Source organism: Geotrypetes seraphini, chromosome 9 (assembly GCF_902459505.1).
Source record: "Geotrypetes seraphini chromosome 9, aGeoSer1.1, whole genome shotgun sequence".
Lineage (NCBI taxonomy): Eukaryota > Metazoa > Chordata > Amphibia > Gymnophiona > Dermophiidae > Geotrypetes > Geotrypetes seraphini.
This window is the reverse complement of record NC_047092.1, coordinates 39,845,314-39,868,965: the sequence shown is the minus strand read 5'-3', so window position 1 is coordinate 39,868,965 and position 23,652 is coordinate 39,845,314. Positions and strand designations below refer to the sequence as shown.

At 43.0% G+C, this 23,652-nt stretch overlaps 1 protein-coding gene across 10 annotated transcripts in view; it reads right to left on the bottom strand.

The window, feature by feature from the left end:
- Window positions 1–23,652, bottom strand: part of TAFA5 (TAFA chemokine like family member 5) — a 1,062,361-nt gene that overhangs the window by 614,022 nt on the left and 424,687 nt on the right. For 7 of the 10 annotated variants that reach the window (XM_033958956.1, XM_033958953.1, XM_033958959.1 and 4 more), the window contains one exon: window positions 6,909–6,956. The exons of 2 other annotated variants lie outside the window; for them this stretch is intronic. In XM_033958956.1, coding sequence (XP_033814847.1) covers window positions 6,909–6,956 — 48 coding nt within the window. Of the gene's footprint in view, window positions 1–6,908; window positions 6,957–13,921; window positions 14,034–23,652 lie in introns of those variants that run through there. One more of the 10 variants, XM_033958955.1, reaches the window with a different exon arrangement.

Genomic DNA, 23,652 nt, shown 5'->3' with positions numbered 1-23,652 from the left:
CAAGACCTACCTCTAGTGAATCCCTGTTGCCTCCGGTCCTGTAATCCACAGGATTCCAGAAATTTGACTATTTTCTGTTTTAAAAGAATTTCCATTAATTTGCTTACCACAGAAGTCAGACTTACCGACCTGTAATTCCCTACTTCTTCCTTACTTCCACTTTTGTGGAGAGGGACCACATCTGCCCTTCACCAGTCCTCGGGTACCACTCCTGATTCTACAGACTCGTTGAAAATGTCAGTCAGCAGAGCTACCAGAACTTCCCTAAGTTCCTTCATCACCCTCAGATGTACACCACCGGCCCCATTGCTTTGTCTACCTTTATTTTAGCTAACTCCTCACGAACACAACCCTCTGAAATAGAAACATCTAGAAACATGACGGCAGGTTTCAATTTTACTACTACTACTATCCATTCAGGTGTGTCCGACCCGTGGATACTCTGTAGGCCCTGCTTCCCCGTTTTCCACAGCTTCTTTAAATTGTTTGATGTTCATTCCTGTGTCATTCTTGATAGTATCCAGCCAACGGACGGACCTTTGGTCTCTCTCCGCTTCCTTTTTAATAATACAAATAGAAAAAAAAAAAAAAAAAGAAGAAGAAATAGTATCTATATTTAAGGGGACTATAATCTATTGGGATATATTTATAGTATTGTTTACTTTTAAGTGAATTCCCAGTTATAGGAAAGCATCTAAATCTATCGGAGCACAACTCCACAGGGGGTGTTCCCATGGGAGATGAATGGGCAGATCATGGGTATTCTGGAAAATTCCACACAGTGTTATACAATAACGTGGATGTGCGTCCGACTTGCACACCAGAATTTACCTTTGGGGCTCCTTTAACGAAGATGCGCTAAAAGGAGGCGGTAGCGGCTAGGGCAATTTAGTGGGCGCTATTCCGCGCATTAAGGCCCAAGCACGACTTGGTAAAAGGAGCCCTTGGTTTCAATTGGTATAAGTCCTCATGCCCGAAGTTTAGGCACAGAATGTGGCACTCAATGATATTCTATAAAGAGCGTTCAATCCGGAGCACCCTTTATAGAACACTGGTGAGTATCGATTTTTTTGATGCCCATATTTTGGTGCCTTTTACTGAATCTTACCCTATGGGGCTAATTTCTTTTAACAGGCATTTTTGTGCTTATATGTTAGTGGACATGTGTAAAATGCCACATAAAATTACCTCTGTGTACAAGAAACATACATTCTTGCATGTGACTGCATTGTAGGAGCAGACAGTGGGTCGATCAGAGTCCTGGTTTATCTGCATTCTTTATAAAACACACAAACATTCACACCTGCTTCCAAGCAGGTACAATGTCTTCAGCTTCACTTTAGCAGTGATTTTTGCCATTTTTGTTGGGTAATTTTAGAAAGATGCCATACATATTCTTTATTTAAAAAAAAACAAAAACCCAAAAACGCCCACTTGTCCTCCTAATCAAGGTGACCTGTTACAAAATTCCCTTTCAAATTATTTAGTAATTCAATGTACATTTAATTGTTCACTGCCCTCACCATTCTCACTTCATTTCTCTAGCTTGTTCAGCTCCCACTCTATTATTCTGACATGCTGGAACTAATCTTCACTTTCAAATGCATCCACAGCGAGATCATTAATATCACTCTGCCTTAATCCGTAGATGTTTGCCTGACCTTTTTCATTCTGAATCTTGTAGTATCCTCATTATCCTATGCTAGGGTTACCATATTTGTGAAGACAAAAAAAGAAGACACATGATCCCGCCCACATTCCACCAATTTCCTTGGTCCTCCTTCCCATCCTCTCTACCCTTTTAGTGCTTCTCTCTCCCCCCCACCCCCTTTCCTCAAACCCTACTCCCCTATGGGTACTTTTCTCTCTCTCTCTTTCTATCTCCCCTTTCCTATGGGTGCTTCTTTCTTTCTTTCTCTTTTTTTTCCCATGGGTGTCTCCTCTCTTCTTCCAATCTCCTCTCTTGCTGTTTCTGTCTCTGCTCTCCCACCCAGCTCTACCCAACTCCATGCTCTTTTCTCCAGAACTCTCTCCTTTCTATAATACTTCTCCAGCCCTCCTTCCCTACATCCATGCTATTTCTCCAGCCCTCTCCCTCCATTTATCCATGCTTTCTCTCCAACTCCCCTCCATGCTGTTTCTTCAATCCTCCATCCCTCCCTCCATGCTGTTTCTCCAGGCTCCCTCCATCCCTCCCTCCATGCTGTTTTTCCAGCTTTCCTCCATGATGTTTTTCCCTACCTCCCTTCATGCTGTTTCTATAGCCCCTCCCTCCTCTGACTTCCGATGCTGCTTCCCCTCATGACTTCTCTAGCTCCCGACTCTCCCACCTACCTCCTCCTCGGCCCGACTGCCATAATTTAATTTTCAGGCAGCTGGCAGCTGCAACAAGGTGAGCCTGCTACCAGCAGCCTGCCCCAGAAGCCGCCTCTCTGCATTGACTTCCTGTTCCTGCATTAGCGGGTCCTGCAGAGAGGTGGCTTCTGAGGCAGGCCGGCGGCAGCAGGCTCACCTCGTTATTGCTACTGGCTGCCCGAAGATTAAATTACAGAAACCAGGCCCGGGGAGGAGGTAAGTGGGGGTGTCGGGAGAGCCGGCTAAATCGGGACAGACTCCCCCATTTTTTAAAAAAGGTCCAGGCACCTGGACAGTCCTCTAAAAGAGGATATGTCCAGGTTTTCTTGGACATCTGGTAACCCTATCCTATCCACTAAGTAGGTGGCCCCTCATTCTCAAACTCTCTCTCTCTCCCCCTTAGCAGTATCTTTATGGAATAAACGTCTGCATGATATCTTCAAGACCCACACCACTCATGTAATCTTTAGCAGAACAACAACAACAAAAAGTTAAAATCCCATGTTTTAAAATTGCTTTTATTCCCAATGCTTCATTTCCTCAGACTTTTAGTCTTGTTTCTTCTGGTTCAACATCACTGGTTTTCACTTCGATTTTGAATTCAGTCCACACTCCATTTTGGCAATCCCTTTAACTTACTCAGAAAGCCCTCCTCACTGGCATCCATTGTATCTCTCATCCCTTGTTTCCGCCTATAGGTCACCTCAGACCCTTTATTTAAACTTAATATTGTCTGTGTGTTCTCCTGGTTTCCTCCTCATGACTGGCATTTACTTGGCAGTCCACATTTTACATAAGAACATAAGAATAGCCTTACTGGGTCAGACCAATGGTCCATCAAGCCCAGTAGCCCATTCTCACTAGTACCCGTTCTCACTAGCCGAGTAGCCAATCCAGGTCACTAGTACCTGGCCAAAACCCAAGGTGTAGCAATATTCCATGCTACTGATACAGGGCAAGCAGTGGCTTCCCCCGTGTCTTTCTCAATAACAGACTATGGACTTTTCCTCCAGGAACTTGTCCAAAACTTTCTTAAAATCAGCTATCCGCGCTTACCACATCCTCTGGCAATTGGTTCCAGAGCTTCACTATTCTCTGAGTGAAAATATATTTTCTCCTATTGGTTTTAAAAGTATTTCCCTGTAACTTCATCGATTGTCCCCTAGTCTTTGTAATTTTTGACAGAGTGAAAAATCGATCGACTTGTACCTGTTCTACTCCACTCAGGATTTTGTAGACTTCAATCATATCTCCCCTCAGCTGTCCCTTTTCCAAGATGAACAGCCCTAACCGTTTTAGTCTTTCCTCATACGAGAGGAGTTCCATCCTCTTTACCATCTTGGTCGCTCTTCTTTGAACCTTTTCTAGCCCCATTTCAACTAGAACTCACGATGTTGGGCTCCCCATGAAGAATTCAAAGTCCTTTTAAAGACATGTTTCCACCAAGATCTTGGCCAGACTTGTAAGAACTGTGCTGGCAGTGGGTTAAGTCTGCAGCCCTCCCTTTCCTCTCCTTTATCTTTTTCTTTACCCTTGTCTGGTTCTGGCTTTGCTTTCTTCTCTCCCCTGTCCAATGGTTTGTAATAGTTTTTCCCCCCCACACACACACACTATTTGTTAAACACTTTGATTTGTCCTGAAAGATGGTCTTCAATAACTATAAACAATCTCCATATTTCTCTTTGCCTCATGCCACTGCTCTTGTTGCCTTACCTGCACTATAAAAACAGTATGTTAATAATAAATTCGCCTAAGGGGCTCATAATCAAAAAATATAAACATCCAGAAAGCATCCTAAATTGGCACCTGGTGTCGTCCTAATCACCAAGTGCTGATTACAGAAACCACCTTTCTGGATGTCTAGCAAGGTATCCCAGGTTCTATGCATCCAGAACTTGAGATGGATGTGGTTGAAGCATGTTATTAGTAGGCTTTGGGCAGATGCTGATGGAATTGGTGTGAAGGGAAAGGGGAGAGAGACATAAGGAGGAAGGATACTGGATGGAATTGGGTTGGAGGGAAAGAAAGGGGGAAGATGCTGATGGAAGTGGGGGGGAAAGGAGAGGAGAGAGTGAAATGCCAAGCCATGGGGGTGTGGGAGAGGGAAGGGAAGAAGAGGAGAGGAGAGAGATGTCAGACTAATGGAAGAGGGAATGGAAGAAGATGAATGCCAGACCAATGAGATTGAAGGGAAAGATGGAAGGGGGAGGCATAAAGTTTTTGGAAGTGTCATAGAAGGACTGAAGATGAAAGGAATAAAGTGACAAGAAGATGAGGAGAACAGAAACCAGAGAAGACAAAGGTAGAAAAAAATGTTCTAGTTATTTATTTTTTTCCTTTAAGAGACATGCATCGCTGTTTCTGTGGTATTGCATTGTATGCAGAGTCCAGTTTCTTGGTGGTTCAATTTAACCTTTGTCTACGTATTTCTATTTTATCCCCCATTTTACAAAACTGTAGAGCTTTTTTAGCACCGGCCGTGGTGGTAACAGCTCTGATGCTCAGAATTCTATAAGCATCTGAGCTGTTGCCACAATAGCTAAACACCACACTACAGTTTTGTAAAAGGGGGAGGGGTTAGTTTATGATTGCATATTCCATACTAGGCGAAGGTGTTTTCTGTGTTCTGTTTGTATGAAAGGCATGGTTTTTTTGTTAGCGCTGACTAACCTTGTTTGGGGAAATGCATCGGGCATGATTCCTGGGAGCACCTTGAATGAATGATTTGAAGCTCCTTATTTTCTGCCGATCTTCTTTTGTTTCATGTTGGATTCTTTGGTGGACTGCTTGACTTGTTGTTTCGTTACAAGTTAACATACATGAAGTGGAATGTACTAGAGGAGTTACAGATTTGGTTATTTATACATACATATGGGTTACAGTTGGTTGACGTAGAGTGAGGCAGTTGAGAGGCGTTGTAAACTTAGTTATTAATATAGACTTATATTTCGGATAGTATTACTGCTTTACAATATATTTGAACACTTTTATATATGTATGGAAAGGGTTCAGAGTTAAAGGTGGGAAGGGATGGAAGAGAGGGGGATTTGTTCAGAGATGTTTGGGGGTGGCATAGAAGAAAAACTGTACACTGGTATGCTAATCGTTGTTTTGAATTATAAAAAAAAAGAACTACAAGTGGAAATAAAGAAGTAAATAAGAAAACAGATAAATGGGGGAGTGGCGTGGGCAGGGCCAGGGGAGCCCAGTGTACTTGTGTGCCTAGAGGCCCTCAAAGAATTAATCCTGCCCTGGTTATGGTGAGCTATACATCTGACACCCTTTCAGTGAAGTTCACAGTAGTACCCTCTACGGTGCTCCACTGCTCTGTTGAGATGTCTATGTGGCCAATCCATTACTATGCTGGCCCCTCCCACGTCCAAATAGTTTGAATTAGGACATTTGAACATGGACATTTTTTAATTCAAAAATCGCTAAAAAAGTTAGATGTCCTAAAGGCCAAGATGTCCAAATAGGACCGCCCATAAATTAAAACTATCCTTCCCCTCCCTAAACGGTATTCTCCACGCAGGTAAACTGGGAAAATCACTTCTTTTCAAAATCACAGGTCTCTGGAATGACCTTACTATCTCGCTGCGGAACCTGAGCTCCCTCCATTTATTCCGCAAGCAACTAAAAACCTGGCTCTTCTTTAACATGTAATCTCTTTTCCCTTACTTTTCCACTCGATTTATAAACTTATGTAAACCTTTTCCTACCCTTTCTCATTTTTAAGTTCTTGTAAACCGTGCCGAGCTCTACTTCCGTGGAGATGATGCGGTATATAAACTTAAGGTTTAGTTTAGTTTAGTTCTAAAAAAAAAACAAAGCATTTTTTGGACATCTAGTAGTTTCAAAAATGGATGTTTCCCCACCCCGATATTTGGACTTCTTGCGGAAAGCGTCCAAAGTTTGACTTAGATGCATTATCGAAAATGCCCCACAAATACAGTGAAAAGCAAAAAAGTATTCACTCAGAGTGAAAAACTGCATCCTTTAGAAAATCAGTCAAGGTTAAAATGATATAAACTAGAAAATAATATGCTACAGTATCATGACATAGTTTACTAACCCTTGCCAGCTTGGTTCTCTATGCGTACAGAGCCAGATTCTATAAACAGGGCCTACACCAGAAGGTGCCTTGAAAAAAAGGTGCCGGCCGCGTGTCAATCACACTTAGGCGTCATTTACAGAATTGCGCCTTACAGCACCTATCAGAAAACTTAGGTGCTGGTAATGTAGGTCAAGATTTTACTGGCCTACATTACAGGCATCTAAGTTCTTTTCAGAATCGCTCCTAATAGCGCATATCTCTGTCTCCACCCCCAAACACACTCACAAGGAATTAGGCACCTACCTTTTATTGAATCGGGTAGACGCCTCTCGGCCAATTATTATTTTATTTCCAATTATCGAGTTTGTTAAAGCTCGTTTAGATAATTAATGGAGGTGCCAATTTAGGCACCTAACATAGGCGTCCTTTATAGAATCTGGCCCACATTTCCTTACTGATTTAAGTCTCTGCATGTAATTTTTGATATGTATATATTTACCTTGGAACATGGTTAGATCAAGAATCTCCATCACTGATGACACCAAATCTAGAAAAAGAATTATGCCATATCACTTGCCATAACAGATGAGGTGAATTGAAAGTTGAAATACAAATGCACATCCTAGAGTTCTTCCCTTCCCCCAAATTTAAGTCACGTGTGAAATAATCTAATTCACTTAAGTAGGCATTCTTTTAAACGCAGCATGCAATACAACAGTACAGCCGGCCAAGAAATTTTCCATCCCATAAATACACTCGTGGAAACAGTTATCCATTGGAATTTCACCAAGGGCTACATCCAGGTATCTGTTCCTTTTCAATGTCTTCAGGAAACATTAATATGTACCTGCACGTCTCCACATTTGGGTCTTCTTTCACACTGTTCTTTTCAGAAATGATTTATGCTGCTGCATTAAGCTAAGTCATCATCTTATCACTATTAATTCTATGGTAATTCCAACTACCTTCTTTATCATCACTGCCAATAAGATGATCACAAGTCATGACTGTAAGCCAATGATTGTGCTTGGCATATTTTGGTGTACTTCGGGGAATTGTTTGATGTACTCTTATACACCATTGAAACAAAATAAGAAGGCAAAAGAAATTAAGAATCTTCCATATACAGTGGTACCTTGGTTTACGAGCATAATTCGTTCCAGAAACATGCTCGTAAACCAAAATACTCGTATATCAAAGCGAGTTTCCCCATAGGAAATAATGGAAAATCGCTTTGATACGTTTCCACACCCCGAGGCCAGCGGCGCTGCTCTATCTCCCCCCATGAGAACTGGCATTGCTCCCCCCAAAGACCACCCCTGCGATCCGGCATCTTCCCCCTGCGATCTGGCACCACCCCCCCCCCCGCGGTTTGGCACCTCCCACCGCGATTCGGCACCCCCTCCCCGCCGCTTCTTACTGTCATCTGGGCCTCGGCACCAGCATGTCCCTTGCGTTGGTGCCGGTGCCCAAAGATCAGCCTCCTCTTCTTGTTGGGCCTTGAGCATCTGCGCATGCTCAAGGCCTGTGAGTTCACGCTCTCTCTGAGATCTCCGAGAATTATCTCCGAGAATTATTTTGCCGGTGCCGAGGCCCAGATGACAGTAAGAAGCGGCGGGGGGTGCCGAATCACGGCGGGGGGGGGGGGGTGCTGGATCGCGGTGGTTAGGGTGCCGGATCGCAGGGGGCGCCGCTCGCAAATCGAGGCACGTTTGGTTTCCAAGGCGCCGATTTTGCGAATGTTTTGCTCATCTTGCAAAACACTCGCAAACCGGTGCACTCGTAAACCAAGGTACCACTGTATAGTTAATCCAGCTATTGGACCAGCACGAAGGAAGGTTATAAAATTGCCTATATAGAATATAGTAAACTTTGTTAGAACATATGAAACAGATCCTAAGAGTAATGTATGTAATGCCATGAAAGATTTATTTAGGGAGGAATTCATGAACGGCTAAATGCTAAAGAAGCCCGTAGGAATATAATGGGCATCTTTAGCATTTACCCCCCCCCCCACACACGCCCTTTTACTAAGGTGCGCTAACCGATTAGTGAACGCTAGTCGAATTAGCGTATGTTAAACGCTAAAGCGTCCATAGACTAACATCTATGCTAATGCGCGCTAATCAGTTGGTGCACCTTAGTAAAAGAGGGCCTTAGTGTATGCTAATCATTCCCCCCTTTCATCAAAGTTGATATTATACTCAATTATATTAACGTGACCAAAAGCACTTGACAGCAATGTAAAAACTGTTTAAAATACTATAATATTTACATATCATGTAAACATGTACAATAAATAATTAAGCATAAAAATAACATATCAAAGATATCTAAAAGGAAAAAAAAAAAGATGAAAACTAAAATGGGATCTGTTTAAGAAATTGTGATAAAACTGGGAACTGAGGTCCGATTTTAATTGAGTTCCAGATTCATTCTAACAACTAACGCGGGTTAAAGCAGGGCAATGCACCAAGAACAGGGCAGTGCATGGGCTTGTCTGGGGCAAAGTGCATGGAACAGTACCGCACATCAGCTGTCATTACTCCTAATACCACTGCCACACTTAAAGCCACCTGTTTAAGAGAAGCCCTGCTATCAGCAGTACAATAGTGTGGCTGCAATTGGAAGAAGTTCTGCAGTGGTGAAGCTCCCCCAGCCTAAACATCTCCCCCCCTCATCTAACCTTCAATTCCACTTCTCCTTATATGGAAGGATGACTGCTAGTAATAATATCACGAGATTACTGCTAGGGGTTCACTGGCACAATTTTGGACCCAATGCAGTCCCAGGACAGGAACGGAAAGGGACTGCTTCTACCCTAGACTACTGGATCACCATAGAAACCCCAACCCCCAGATAGTTCCCAGGGAGTCTGGGGGGGGAGGATTGTGCTCAAACACAGGATCACCAATCTACTACTTTTTTTTTGAAGGGGTGAATAAACATGTGGATAAAGGTGAGCCAGTCAATATTGTATTTTTGGATTTTCAAAAGGTATTTGACAAAGAACATTATGAAAGACTTCTGAGGAACTTAGAAAACCATAGGAGGTAATGTCCTGTTATGGATTAAGAATTGGTTAAAAGAGAGAAAACAGAGACTAGGGCTAAATGGTCAATATTCTCAATGGAGAAGGGAAAATAGTGGAGTTCTCCAGGGGTCTGTGCTGGCATCACTGCTTTTTAACATATTTGTCAATGATCTAGAGATGGGAATAATGAGTGAGATAATTACATTTGCTGACGACAAAGTTGTTTAAAGTTGATAAATCACAAGAGGGCCTTGCGAGACTGGGCATCAAAATGGCAGATGGTGTTTAATATGAGCAAGTGTAAAGTGATGCATGTGAGAAAGAGGAACCTGAATTAGTTGATACAGTTGATACAGGATTCCACCCAGGAAAAGAATCTAGGTGTCAACACTGAGGATACGTTGAAACCCTCAACTCAATGCGTGGCGAGGGTGGCTAAGAAAGCAAATAGAGTGTTATGAATTATCAGGAAAAGAATGGAAAAACAAAGATGAGAATGTTAGAATGCCCTTGTATCGCTCCATGGTGTAGCTGCCTCTCAAATACTATATAGCAGAGTTAAAAAAGGTACAGAGAAGGGCAATGAAAATGATTAAAAGGATAGGACGACTTCCCTATGAGAAAAAGGCTAAAGCGGCTAGGGCTCTTCAGCCTGGAGAAGAGATGGCTCAGGTGAGATATGACAGAGGTCTATAAAATATTGAGTGGAGTGGAATAGGTAGATGTGAATCTTTCGTTTACTCTTTCCAAAAATACTAGCACTAGGGGCATGCAATTAAGCTACTAAGAAGTCAAACAAACCAAGAGAAAATATTTTCTTCACTCAACATGTAAATAAACTCTGGAATTTGTTGCTGGAGAATATGGTGAAAGCAGTTAACTTAGCAGGTTTTAAAAAAGGTTTGGATATTTTCCTAAAACAGAAGTCCATGAGCCATTATTAAGATGGACTTCAGGAAATCCATTGCTTATTACTAGGATAAGCAGCATATAGGGCTAGATTCACTAACCTCACGGATCCGATCCGATCCGTGAGGTTGACGGCCGCCCAATTCCACAACGCGATCACATGCAAATGGGGGACGATCGGAATCACGCCCCCCAACTGACCGCATGGATTGTGAACAGCGATCCCGATGCATGCGCAGACCATCTTCTTCATCTGTAGATGGTCTGAGCATGCTTACAGAGCTTTTGAGGTTGGGTTTTTTTTTTACTTTTTACTTTGCGAGCCCGTGGTTTTAACCCACTTTAAACCCGTGGGTTAAAACCATGGATTCGCACTGCGGGGAAGGGCAGGAGAGTCGGGGCAGAGAGCAGGGTAGCAAGAGGAGAGTCGGAGCAGAAAGCATGGCAGCGAGATGGGGCAGAGAGCAGGGCAGCAAGAGAAGAGTTGGGGCAGAAAGCATAGCGGTGAGTCAAGGCAGAGAGCAGGGCGGCAAGAGGAGAGTCGGGGCAGAAAGCATGGCAGCAAGATGGGGCAGAGAGCAGGGCAACAAGAGAAGAGTTGGGGCAGAAAGCATAGCGGCGAGTCAAGGCAGAGAGCAGGGCGGCAAGAGGAGAGTCGGGGCAGAGAGCAGGGCAGTCGGAAAGGACCTGGGTGACTGGTCCTCAGCAGTCGCTTATTTTTTTGATCGGCCAGCAAAGTCAGTGTCCCTCATTTTTTTTAGTGCCTGCCTATATTTGCATGCTGTTCTCCCTCATTTACATGTGCCGATCAGATCAGATCGGGAGTGAGGTTAGTGAATTGGGCCGGGGTCACTAAGTGATTGCAAAGTGGTCGGGACATGATCGGTGTCCTTAGTAAATCTAGCCCCGCTAGATTCACTAAGGACACCAATCGTGTCCTGACCACTTTGCAATCACTTTGCGACCCCGACTCCTTGGGATCTTGCCAGGTTTTTGTGTCCTGGGTTGGCTATTGTTGTAAACAGGATACCGGACTTGATGGACCTTTAGTCTGTCCTAGTATGGTGACTCTTATGTTTTTATGGACATCAGGAAGACTGGATTGGCGGGGAGGGGAGGGGAGGAGGGGGAGATGTTGGTTGAGAAGGGATCACAATGAGGAAATGTTGGAGGGGGTCTGAGATTCTTGGGAGGGAGTGGGAAATTGGAATAGGGAGGAGATGTGAGGGGAAAGATGCACTACCATGGAACTATATTATCTACCGCATTTTCATGCATATAACGCGTGCGTTATACACGATTTTACAAACCGTACATAACCATGCGCGTTATACGCGTTTTACAACTTTTTTTTTACATAGTTCCCCTCCCCCCCCGACGTCCGATTCACCCCCCCCCCCCGCAGGACCGCTCGCACCCCCACCCCAAAGTACCACTCGCACTCGCACCCCCACCCCGAAGGACCGCTTGCACCCTCACAGCCTCCCCACCGCCCCCCCCATCATGGAGAAGTTCCTACCGTTGTACTGCTGCTTCCTCTGCCGGCGGTCCTGGCCCTTCTGTGAGCCCTGCGTCTGCGCTGCTTCCTCTTCCGGCGGTCCTGGCCCTTCTGTGAGCCCTGCGTCTGCGCTGCTTCCTCTTCCGGCGGTCCCGCCCTTTCTCTGCGGGTGCGAGTGCGAATGGTCCTTCGGGGTGGGGGTGCGAGCGGTCCTGCGGGGGGGGGTGAATCGGATGTCGGGAGGGAGGCATCAGGCTTTCAGGGTGGGGACAGGACTTCAAGGGGGAGAGGAGAGTCGGGGCGGGCGAAAGAAGAGTCGGGGCGGCCAGAGGAGAGTCGGGGCGGGCGAAAGGAGAGTCGGGGTGGCCAGAGGAGAGTTGGAGCGGGCAAAAGGAGAGTCGGGCGGCGACGGGAGAGTCGGGGCGGCATGCGCGGTATACGGGTGTGTGCGGTATATAAAAATTTCTTTCCATAAATTACAGTTTCTCGCACGCTATACCCGTGTGCGCGTTTTACACGGGTGCCCGGTATATGAGTGAAAATACGGTAATTAAATCTAACTAGATCTGCATAGTATTACATGGGGTGGCAAACAGTACAGAAGTTGTCATACTGTTTGCCAAAGCATGTAAAGCATTACAAGCCCACTCTCAAATAAATATATTAAAAAACTGCCATGCACCCCCCCCCACCTCTATTCTGTCCAATCAGCCATCCATCTGATCCCCCTGACATATCCTACATCCAGTTCTACTTCTGATGTCATAACCCCCCACCCCATACTTCCACTCATGATAGCATAAATCTCCCCTGATAACTTTTAATTAGTGCCAATTATGAAGTGTTAATTGCCAATTATCATCACCGATTAAGCCAATTAATCAATTAAGTTGTGCACACACATCCGCTAAGAACACTGACGAGTGCACACAACCTTAGGTAACATATACAGAATTGGGGGGTAATTGTCTGTTAACTGCAGAGCCAGATAATAGAAAAGCTGCCAACAGCTGACAGATAACTAAAAAATAATTTGGGAAAATACAGTATGATAACTGAAAAGCTAAAGCATGCCGAAGTAAAAAGATCCCATTGAAAAAAAGAGTTATAAAAGATCCCATTGAAAAAAAGAGTTATAAAATACACAAGATTAATTGGACTTTAAAAAATGCTGCCTGGATATTTTCTCTCATTCTATTCCCACTTCATGTCTGCAGGGTAAACTGACAAAGGTTCTTAAACATCACAACGGTTGGCAAGCGATGCAGCCTCACTTGTCTCTTCTTCTTGGCCATGGCTCAGGAGGCAGGGTAGGGGAACCAAGATGCATGTTGTGCAAGGTGTGAATCCAACTTGGTATGATACCGACATAGGGTACATATTCTGTATCTTTTTAGTATTCCACCTCTTGATTCTCTGTAATCTTTCTATACCCTCTATAACCCTCTTTAAACATGGCCTTTAGATTTGGAAAGGTTTGGACAATTTCCTGGAGGAAAAGTCCATAGTCTGTTATTGAGAAAGACATGGATCAGTAGCATGGAATGTTGCTACTCTTTGGGATTCTAGAATCTTGTCACTCTTTGGGGTTCCGGAATCTTGGTTACTCTGAGATAAAGGAATGTTGCTATTCCTTGGGTTTTGGCTAGGTACTAGGGACCTGAATTGGCCACCGTGAGAACGGGCTACTGGACTTGATGGATCATTGGTCTGACCCAAGTACGGCTATTCTCCAGTAAGGCAATTCTTATGTTCTTATAGGATTCCATCAATGATTTATACAAGGCTAATACCAGCTCCTTGATATCTTGGTTTTGTTTTGCTATGCTTTTGTCTTTGTTATTATTATTATTTTTTTTTAATGTTATTACTGGTTTTGAGTTCTCTCCGTTTATCAGCAGAGAAAATAAGACTCTTCCTCAGTGTTTCCTCTGGTTGAAACCTTTATTTTCAGTGCTTAAGTGTAAATGTTAAGGAATGAATACAATGTTTAATATACAAGAAAGTATTATTCATTTTTTTTTAAATATCATCTTCTGTATATTTCATTTGTTTTATTGCATCTTGATACCTTCTGATATGATACTCTGTTCGCTTTGCGGATTTGTGGTTGGCTCTTGTTGCCCAGTTGTCTCTTGTCTCAATAAACATGATAGTATTATTCATATTTACATGAATATATATGTGGACTCTTTCTTTCTTCATTCTCACTCACTGGGTAAAAAAAGTACTAGTGGAGATTCTGCATGCATATCTGGAGTATAGAATAAATATTTCATATCAAACATTGTTGCTAGTATGCATTATTCAACAACTACAATTTTAAAATAGAAAAGAATGGAAGTCAATTTACTTTTTTTTTTTTTAAATCTCATTTTAAAGAACATTGTTCTTGAGCATGACTTATTGCTTTTAAAATCATATTGTTTACATGTCAGAATTCCACTGCAAACTAGACTAGCCTAGTAAAAACATTGATTAAACTCATTGATAATGTCATTATTATATGTAGATTTCATGTTCTCCATTTATTTTATCTGGTGGATGTTGCAATCTACCAGCTGACCTCAAGGAAACTTATGATGAAATATTTTTAAGTATAATATCCATCAATAAAGTGGCAAACTATAACATTGATTTCAGTCTGAATGGATACAATCATTTTCTAAAATGATTTATTCACCATCACCACCACTGCTACTATTACGTTGGACAACAAATTTTTCCAAAAGTTTTGCTTCCTAAAACAAACTGTCGATTATGGTAGACCCCTTCAAAATAAACACAACTATATTTTCCCACAGACTGTATCACGTAGGAATTTTGAGAAACACAATGGTATCTTCAATTGACTATAACATGTGTTAATGCACAATGCTTCTGATAGGCTGTGATAGTTCGCCAAGGCTAAAAGTGTTTTCCTGTTGATTTTCGTTTGTACTCAGTGTCCGGTGCATCTCGTTGCAGTGTCCAACAATAGTCAGCCAGCATTGATGGATTCCAGTTGTCCTGATTCTTTTCCATAGTGGCAATATCCCAGTGAAGCCTTTCGTCATGTTCATTGCTGACTGCACCAAGATTTGCGGGGGAAAATTCCAAGTCTGAATGTAGAAAGAACATCTTCAGTGATGTTGCACTTCATGGATTTGAACTGTTTTTATATAGCCTTTTCAGGTAGCATCCATCAAGGCCATGTACAAGCATGCCCAGGCATGCTTAGACTGCATCATTTCCATGGATGTTATACAACTCGCCCTGAATGTATGCCTGGACATGTCCACACTATATCCAGCAAGGTGTAATGTGAGAAATAGACCTATATTAAGAATTAGGCTAAGAATTGATTACATTAGCCTGAAAGTATAAGAAGAAATTGTAAAAATGGACCTTTTTGTTAAAACGGTGTGTGATATATTATAATTTTAAATGTGATTTTCATGATTAGCAACCAAAAATCTATAAGATACACCCAAAAGTGTTGAAGAAGCATAAACTTTGTTGTCCAGTGTTATTAATTAATTCTAGAGCACTACCAGATGTACACTGCGCTGTACAAACTCACAAAGAAGATTGTAAGATCATTCGAGTAGGTACTATCTAAAAACAATCAAGACAAACAAGATGCCAGGGTAGGGGTTACAGTTAAAGGCTGTCCCTGAAACAATATTGTCTATCTCTATCTATATTAACGCCTAATAAGATTAACTTAGTATTGTGGCTCCTTTGATTCAAAGTATTTCTTCAGGTGCCTAATACGAGGGGGTGCTGAAAAGTTCTCAGCCCAACCAAGCAACTTCCTAAATTCTGAGTATTATTTTCCCACTGTAGTTGAAAAGAGCGTTATCCTATTTGCTAAGTGCCAATTTGCAGAAACAAAATTCTATGTTTTTAACACTGTTTCAGATTATTGATTGAACCGTATCTATTTATTTATTTAATTTTCTATACCGTTCTCCCAAGGGAACTCAGAACGGTTTACATTAATTTATTCAGGTACTCAAGCATTTTCCCCTGTCTGCCCTGGCAGGCTCACAATCTACCTAATGTACCTGGGGCAATGGGGGGGATTAAGCGACTTGCCCAGGGTCACCAGGAGCAGCGTGGGTGGGTTTGAACCCACCACCCCAGGGTGCTGAGGCTGTAGCTTTAACCACTGCACCACACACTCCATGTCATCTTCTTAGCTGGGCTGAGCACTTTTCAGCACCCTCTCATAGTATGAAGAGTTTCAGTCTCTGGTAACCAGAGCTGAGATTGTGATGTCACAATGCTTCATTCCGCCAATAAGAGCCAATCTCATCAGTGATGTCACAATGGCTGATTGTCCTATACTTGGCTCACTTTTAGCACATATAAATGGGTGCTGAAAAGTTCTCAGCCTAACCAACCAACTTCCTAAATTATGAGCAGTGGCGTACCAAGGGGGGGGGGGGCGGGGGGGGCGGTCCGCCCCGGGTACCAAGCCCTGAGGGGGGTGCTCCCGGTCCGGTCCAGTTACCCCCCCCTGCGCCGGGTGTCGCGTCTGGAAACAGCCTGCAGCAAGATCGCGATGCCAGAGATCTTTGCCTGCTTCGACTGTTTCCTCCGCCACGGTCCTGCCCCTCCTCTGATGTCAGAGGAGGGGCGGGACCGCGGCGGAGGAAACAGCCGAAGCAGGCAAAAATCTCTGGCATCGCGCGATCTTGTTGCAGGCTGTTTCCCCAGGGCAGTAGCGTACCAAGGGGGGCGAGGGGGAGGTCCATCCCGGGTGCCGCCTTAGGGGGGGGTGCACAGCTGGCCCGGTCCCTATCGCGCTCCTACCCTCCCAGCGAAAGCAGCATCGGCGCCATTATCGAAAAAGGTAATGGCGCCAGGCCTTGGAGCACCAAGGCAGACCGCTTCTCCCCCCTCCCAGCCGAAACCCCGCTGACCATCCTATCTCTCTCCCCCCCCCCCAAGTGAACCTTTCTGACCCTCCCAGCGAAAGCAGCAAACCTCCCTCCAGTAGCGTCGGCTTTATCCTCCCTCTGCCGCATCACTGATGACGTCATCAGTAACGCGGCAGAGGGAGGAGAAAGCCGCGAAGGAGGTTTGCTGCTCTCGCTGGGAAGGTCGGAAAGGTTCACGGGGGGGGGGAGATAGGAGGGTCAGCGGGGGTTCGGCTGGGAGGGGGGAGAAGCGGACTGCCTCGGTGCTCCATTACCTTCTTCGGGCAGCAGCAGCGTTTACAATTCGCTGCTGTTGCCGGCTTCAGGCCTTGTTCTCTGCCGGGTCCTGCCTACTTCCAGTTTTCATGAAGACAGGACCCGACAGAGAGGAAGGCCTGAAGCGGGCAACAGCAGTGAATTGTGAATGCTGCTGCTGCCCGATGAAGTTCAGGACATCAGGACATCGGGGAAGGAGCAGGGAGAAATCGGCTGCTGGCTTGGGGGTGAGGGTAGGGAAAGAATCGTGGAAGTGGAGGAATCGGCACGATGGCTTTGTGCAGGCTAGGGGGAGAGAGAAAGAAAGGAAAAAATAAAGAGGGGGGGCCAGGGGGAGAGAGAAAGAAAGGCAGAAAGAAAGAGGGGGACCAAGGGGAGAGAAAGAAAGGCAGAAATAAAGAGGGGGACCAAGGGGAGAGAAAGAAAGGCAGAAATAAAGAGGGGGTCAAGGGGGAGAGAAAGAAAGGCAGAAAGAAAGGAGGGCCAGGGGGAGAGAGAAAGAAAGGCAGAAAGAAAGAGGGGGACCAAGGGGAGAGAAAGAAAGGCAGAAATAAAGAGGGGGGTCAAGGGGGAGAGAAAGAAAGGCAGAAAGAAAGAGGGGGGCCAGGAGGAGAGAGAAAGAAAGGCAGAAATAAAGAGGGGAGCCAGGGGGAGAGAGAAAGAAGAAGGATCAGAAGAAGGACCAGAGACTCATGAAATCACCAGACAAAAAAGTAGGAAAAATGATTTTATTTTCAACTTAGTGATCAAAATGTGTCCGTTTTGAAAATTTATATCTGCTGTCTATATTTTGCACTATGGCCCCCTTTTACTAAACCGCAATAGAGTTTTTTAGCGCAGGGAGCCTATGAGCGTCGAGAGCAGCGTGGGGCATTCAGCGCAGCTCCCTACGCTAAAAACCGCTATCGCAGTTTAGTAAAAAGGGAGGGGGAATATTTGTCTATTTTTGTATAGTTGTTACTGAGGTGACATTGCATAAAGTCATCTGCCTTGACCTCTTTGAAAACCCGCGGAATATAAATGATAATTAACATTTTCTCTGCGTACAGCGTGCTTTGTGTTTTTAAAATTTTATTGTTGGTAGATCATTTTGACTTGGCCACAAAGGTAAGGGGGAGGGAGGGAGGGGAACTGCTGAAAGACATCTAATAATCCTTGCAGGCTTGACTGCAGGGAATTATTTTTGTAAAATCATGTTTTGTTATGTGACTGGCATTATCTAGACTTTAATTTCTATGAATGAATAGAATGAAAATGATATAAAATTACTTGCTTGTTTTTATGTGCGTGCGCTGAAGGAAAGTGGAGAGAGAGTGGGCTGAGGATGCTGAAGGGAAATGGGGAAGAGAGTGGGGAGAAGACGCTGATTTATAAATTGACAATTGTACAGAATATTGTTTCTTTTTATACTTTAATATAAACAATTCAAGGCTTGTGTGGATGGAATCAGGTGGTTTGCGGGGATGGGGACCGAGCTTACGGGGATTAGTCCAATAAAATTGTATTTTTTTATATCTCATTATTTGTTTTATTTTTATTTGTTAATTTATAAAGTGGTGATTGTTATGTATCAGTTTTTTCAAATTTACATCTACTGTCTTTATATTTTGCACTGTATTAGAGGACATGTGTTACTGTTTTTTGTGGTGTTGCATTGTATCCAGGGTCTGGTTTCTTGGAGGATCAGTTTAACTTTTGTCTACATATTTCTATTTTAGTTTGTGATTATTCCATTTTGGGCGAGGGTGTATCTCTGTTCTGTGTGTATGAAAAAGACATAGTTTTCAGTTGGCATTGACTACAGGACCAATTGACTGTGCGGGATCTGGCTTGTTTAGTTTTACAATGTATGTGTTGGTGTTCTAGTGCTCACTGCAGTGTTTAAGATGCAGCCTTTTCCTAGGTACACTCTTGTGGTGCGATATGTAGATTGGTACTAAAAATCATATTTTTCATATAGATGGGGGGGTGTCAAAAAATGATGGGCCCTGGGTGCCACATACCCTAAGTACGCCACTGCCTGCAACTACTCCATATGTACTTCTAATGTCATGACAATTTAGACATAATTTATGTTTTGTTATGTTTGGAATAATGGTTACATATATGAGGTTCAATAAAAGAAAATTTTCACTGCCTGTTTCTATTCTGACCATTTATTCCATTTCATGGTTATTGCAAAAAAAAAAAAAAAAAAAAAATTTTTACATGGGGGGGGGGGGGGGTGTCAAAAAATGATGGGCCCCGGGTGCCACATACCCTAGGTACGCCACTGATTATGAGCATTATTTTGCCACTGTAGTTGAAAAGAGTGTTATCCTATTTGCTAAGTGCCAATTTGCAGAAACAAAATTCTATATTTTTGACACTGTTTCAGATCATTGATTGAACCATATCCACATCATTCCCTTCTTGGTTGGGTTGAGAAATTTTCAGCATCCCCTCTTACAAGTACATAGGCTATCTATGGAGCTGATGTTTGAACTAGCCACATAACTGAAATGGTCAGGACAGTTTCCAAGTTTATGAAAAATTTGTTATACCACCAAATCCAAACTACTCCTGCCCACACTATGGGCTCCTTTTACAAAGCCGCACTAGCGGGTTTAGCGCGCGCGACTTTTAATCACGCGCTAACCCCAGCGCTGGCCGAAAAACTACCGCCTGCTCAAGAGGAGGCGGTAGCGGCTAGCGCGGCCGGCGGTATAGCGCAAGCTATTACGTGCGTCAAACCACTAGCGCCTTTGTAAAAGGAGCCCTATGGCTCTAACAAGCCCCCTTGAGATTTAGACGAATTATGGACAAACAGCATAGAAATCTGTCTAGAAAATAGGTTTTGAAAACAGTGACGGCAGATAAAATGTTAATCATGAAACTTTACTTTAAAAATAGGTTAACTAAATTTTGTGGTGACTTAGTCAGGATTTTCCCCAACATCTCAAGAGCTACTCAATTTAGAAGGAAATAATTTTTGAAGTTAAAGCTTAGAGTTCTGGCTCTAGAGGCGTCTTTTTATTTAAAATTTCCCTGTAAATGCTTAGTCAAGTTACATGATGTTGAATATGTTTTCTGGGATCCCATTCAATTGCAACAATTTTTAGTTGCACGTGAGCAAAAATAATGTTATTTATTTCTTTTTCAGTATTGCTTCATCCCTAAGATTTATGAGGAGGCATGTATCCCCATAATAGTAAGGATGGATATAAGCGCAGGTCGAGCTGAGAATTTTCCTTTTTATCTTCTTTTACTTTTTTTTCTTGTTTTAGGCGAGCTGAGAATCTTTCCTTTATCTTTTCTTTACTTTTTTCTGTTCTATTCTGTCCTGTCCCCCGGTTTTGTGGGCTTAAAAAAGGATTTATGTATGATGAAATTATGTATTTTGATTGGAGATTTCTCTTTTTTTTTCCTGTTATTAATGGATAATGTATTATTCAAATTATAATAAAACTTATTGAACTAAAAAAAAGAAAACAGTGACGGAATCGTTTATAGAGAAAAACGTTCATCTGCCCCTTTCTGCCACTTTTTGAACGTCTTTCTTTTTTGAAAATGAGCCCCCAGATCAACTGGAACTGATTGTTTCACTCATATTTGGTACACTTTTTTTTTTCAGTTCAAAAAATTTTTATTGAGTTTAGTAGATGAAGTACAATAAATGTTAACAAGGCAAGAAACAATGCAAAGATTCACAAAATATTATCTACATAATGTAATACAGCAGGCAGACCTATGCCTATCTATAAGGAGGAAAGTAGCAGCACAAGAAAAGTACATGTGAAATCCAAAACACAGAGCACAGAAAGACACCTACAGGAACACTGGGAGTGAGCCATAAAGTAAGAGCCAGGTTGAGATGATGATATCCATGTTTCAGCACATGAACTGAATGTCGTCAGCCTGTGTTGCAATAGGAGTTAACCGGACTCCATATTTTAGTTTAGGACCTCATGGCCTTATGTTTTTCGGTTATAACACTTTCATATTTTACGGTAAAGCATAGCGTATTCCACCATGTGTTGTAATTCACCTTAGACGTGTCTTTCCAGCAATGTAATATGTAATATGTAATATTTGGTACACTGAAAAATAATGTCCACAGCTTAAACTATTTTTACAAATAAAGGGTCTGTTTTACTAAGGTATAGTAAGCAGTTACAACGTGAATTAGGAAGTGCTATTAATGCTCGGCTGAAGTAACAGTTACCATAATGGCTCAATAGTAAGCATGGGCTAATCCATGAGCTAAGAACAAACAAACCAAAACTGCAGAAATGTACAACGATGTAGGCAAAATTTATTGTGACAACCAAAATATATTAAAAACCTTTTTACCAAACAAGGGACCCAACACGGTCCGTGTTTTGGACAACCTTCATCAGGGGTCCATGGTAAAAAATAAAAAAACATATGCCACAAAAAAATGTTGAAAAATACAGTAGAAACAAACGGATGATTTGTCACGCCGAGAGTCACTGAACCTTGTAAAATCTGGCTAGAGTTCAGTGACAATAAATTTTGCCTACATCGTTGTACATTTCTGCAGTTTTGGTTTGTTTGTTCCTGGTTGATTTTTTCACTGCAGACAAGCTTGGACTCCTTTTCCTCTTGGTTCTAATCCATGAGCTAACTGTATATCTTAGAATGGAGTAGAAATGAGTAGGTTGTTACCAGGGTTTGGCCATGGACTATATCTTGCAGTTAGTGCATTCACTGATTCAAGCAGTCACTAAGGGCTCCTTTTACTCAGCTGCGCTAGCGGTTTTACCGCGCACTACAATGCCACGCGCGCTAGACCGCTAACGCCTTCATAGAGCTGGCGTTAGTTTTTCTGCGTAGCACGAGGGTTAGCACGCGCTAAAATTGCTACCGCTGCTTAGTAAAAGGAGCCCTATGAGTGTGCAGAGCAAAAAATTTGATATGTCATTTGCTGTGAAATTTCAAGAGATTTATAGTTTATTAATATTTACTTAACTGCCGTTACGGATCAAAGCGGTGAACAACTAATTAGAAGTTTAGAAAATAACTATTGTTTCAATTAGGACAGGACCGATCATTCAAACATTCCAAAACAGAAAAAAAATTTCAATTGCAGACGATGCTAAGCACTGTCTACCAAGACCAGGTCATAATAAGACATTAATAACACTACAGGCAGTCTCCGGATTAAGAATGGGTTCTATTTTTTAAACTGTTCTTAAGTTGAATTTGTATGTAACTCTGATCCTAGTGTTCTCTCCACCTTCTCCACCTCCTTGAGGCCCCTCTTGCATCCCTTTCCATCCATCCCACTGTTCCATCTCCACCACCACATCCAGCATTACTCCCTCTCATCTTTCTCTTCCCCATGCATCTCTACCTCACTCCTCTCCCACCACCATGTCCAATAATTCTCTCTCCTCTCTATGCCCAACAATTCTCCTCTTTCTTCATCTCCCCATGTGCACCATCTCTCTTTCCCTTCACTCAGACACCCAATTCTCCCTTTCTATTCCCTCCCCCATCTCAGCATCATTTTCCCTCCCTCCCTCCATTCTTCCATCCTTTGGCTCATGCTCCCCTCCCTCCAATCTGTGTCACAAGTTCATGCCCTCTCCCTCCTTCCATCCTTGGTCCTAAATTTGTGCTCCCTCCTTCCTGAGTCCCAACATGCCCTTCTCCCTCCCTCCTGTGTCCCAATGTGCCCCTCTCCCTCCCTTCTGTGCCCTAAGTGCATGCATCCCTCTGGCAGGTTGTTTACTTTCTTCTGACTGGTTCCCTCCTCCTTTCAGCCTCAGTCGTTTCTCTGCAGAAAGCCACGGGCGGTGGCTTCTACACGTGTCCCATGGCTGAGCCGGAAACCTTCCCGATTTTTCCGAGGGAACAAAAAAAGTGGAAAATCACTGGACTAAGTGTATAGTCCTCGATGAAGACTGCCTCAACATTGTTGGCTGGGCTGAGAACTTCTCAATGGCCCCTCATATATGGAAAACTCATTGGCCAAAATTTAGGCCTTATTTTACAAAGTTGATTACTGTGGCAGCCCGCAGTAATTGCACCGAAGCCCAATGGGAATTCATGGGTTTCAGTGCCATTAGCACAACTTTGTAGAAAAAAAAAAGGGGAGGGGGTTAATTAGTTATGTTGGGAGAATGAGAGGAATTGAAAGGGGATGATTCCATACAAACATAAGGAAGTTCTTCTTCACCCAGAGAGTGGTAGAAAACTGGAACGCTCTTCAGGTCTTCCGGAGTCAGTCATAGGAGAAAACACCCTCCAGGGATTCAAAACAAAGTTACATAAGTTCCTGCTGAACCGGAACGTATGCAGGTAGGGCTAGTCTCAGTTAGGGCGCTGGTCTTTGACCAGAGGGCTGCCGCGTGAGCGGACTGCTGGGCACGATGGACCACTGATCTGACCCAGCAGTGGCAATTCTTATGTTCTTATGTTGAGGAGGAATTGGCAACATTCTAGGATAGTCAGCACCATCTAGTTAAATTTGTTATTTTTGATTTATTTTTGGTATGTACACCACAAAAAATTCAATAAAACTTGTGTTGAACTTAAAAAAAAAACTACTGTCCTGTTTTCTAACCATTATGTTTCTTATAATTTTTTTTTATTATTATTATAATGAGGGTAG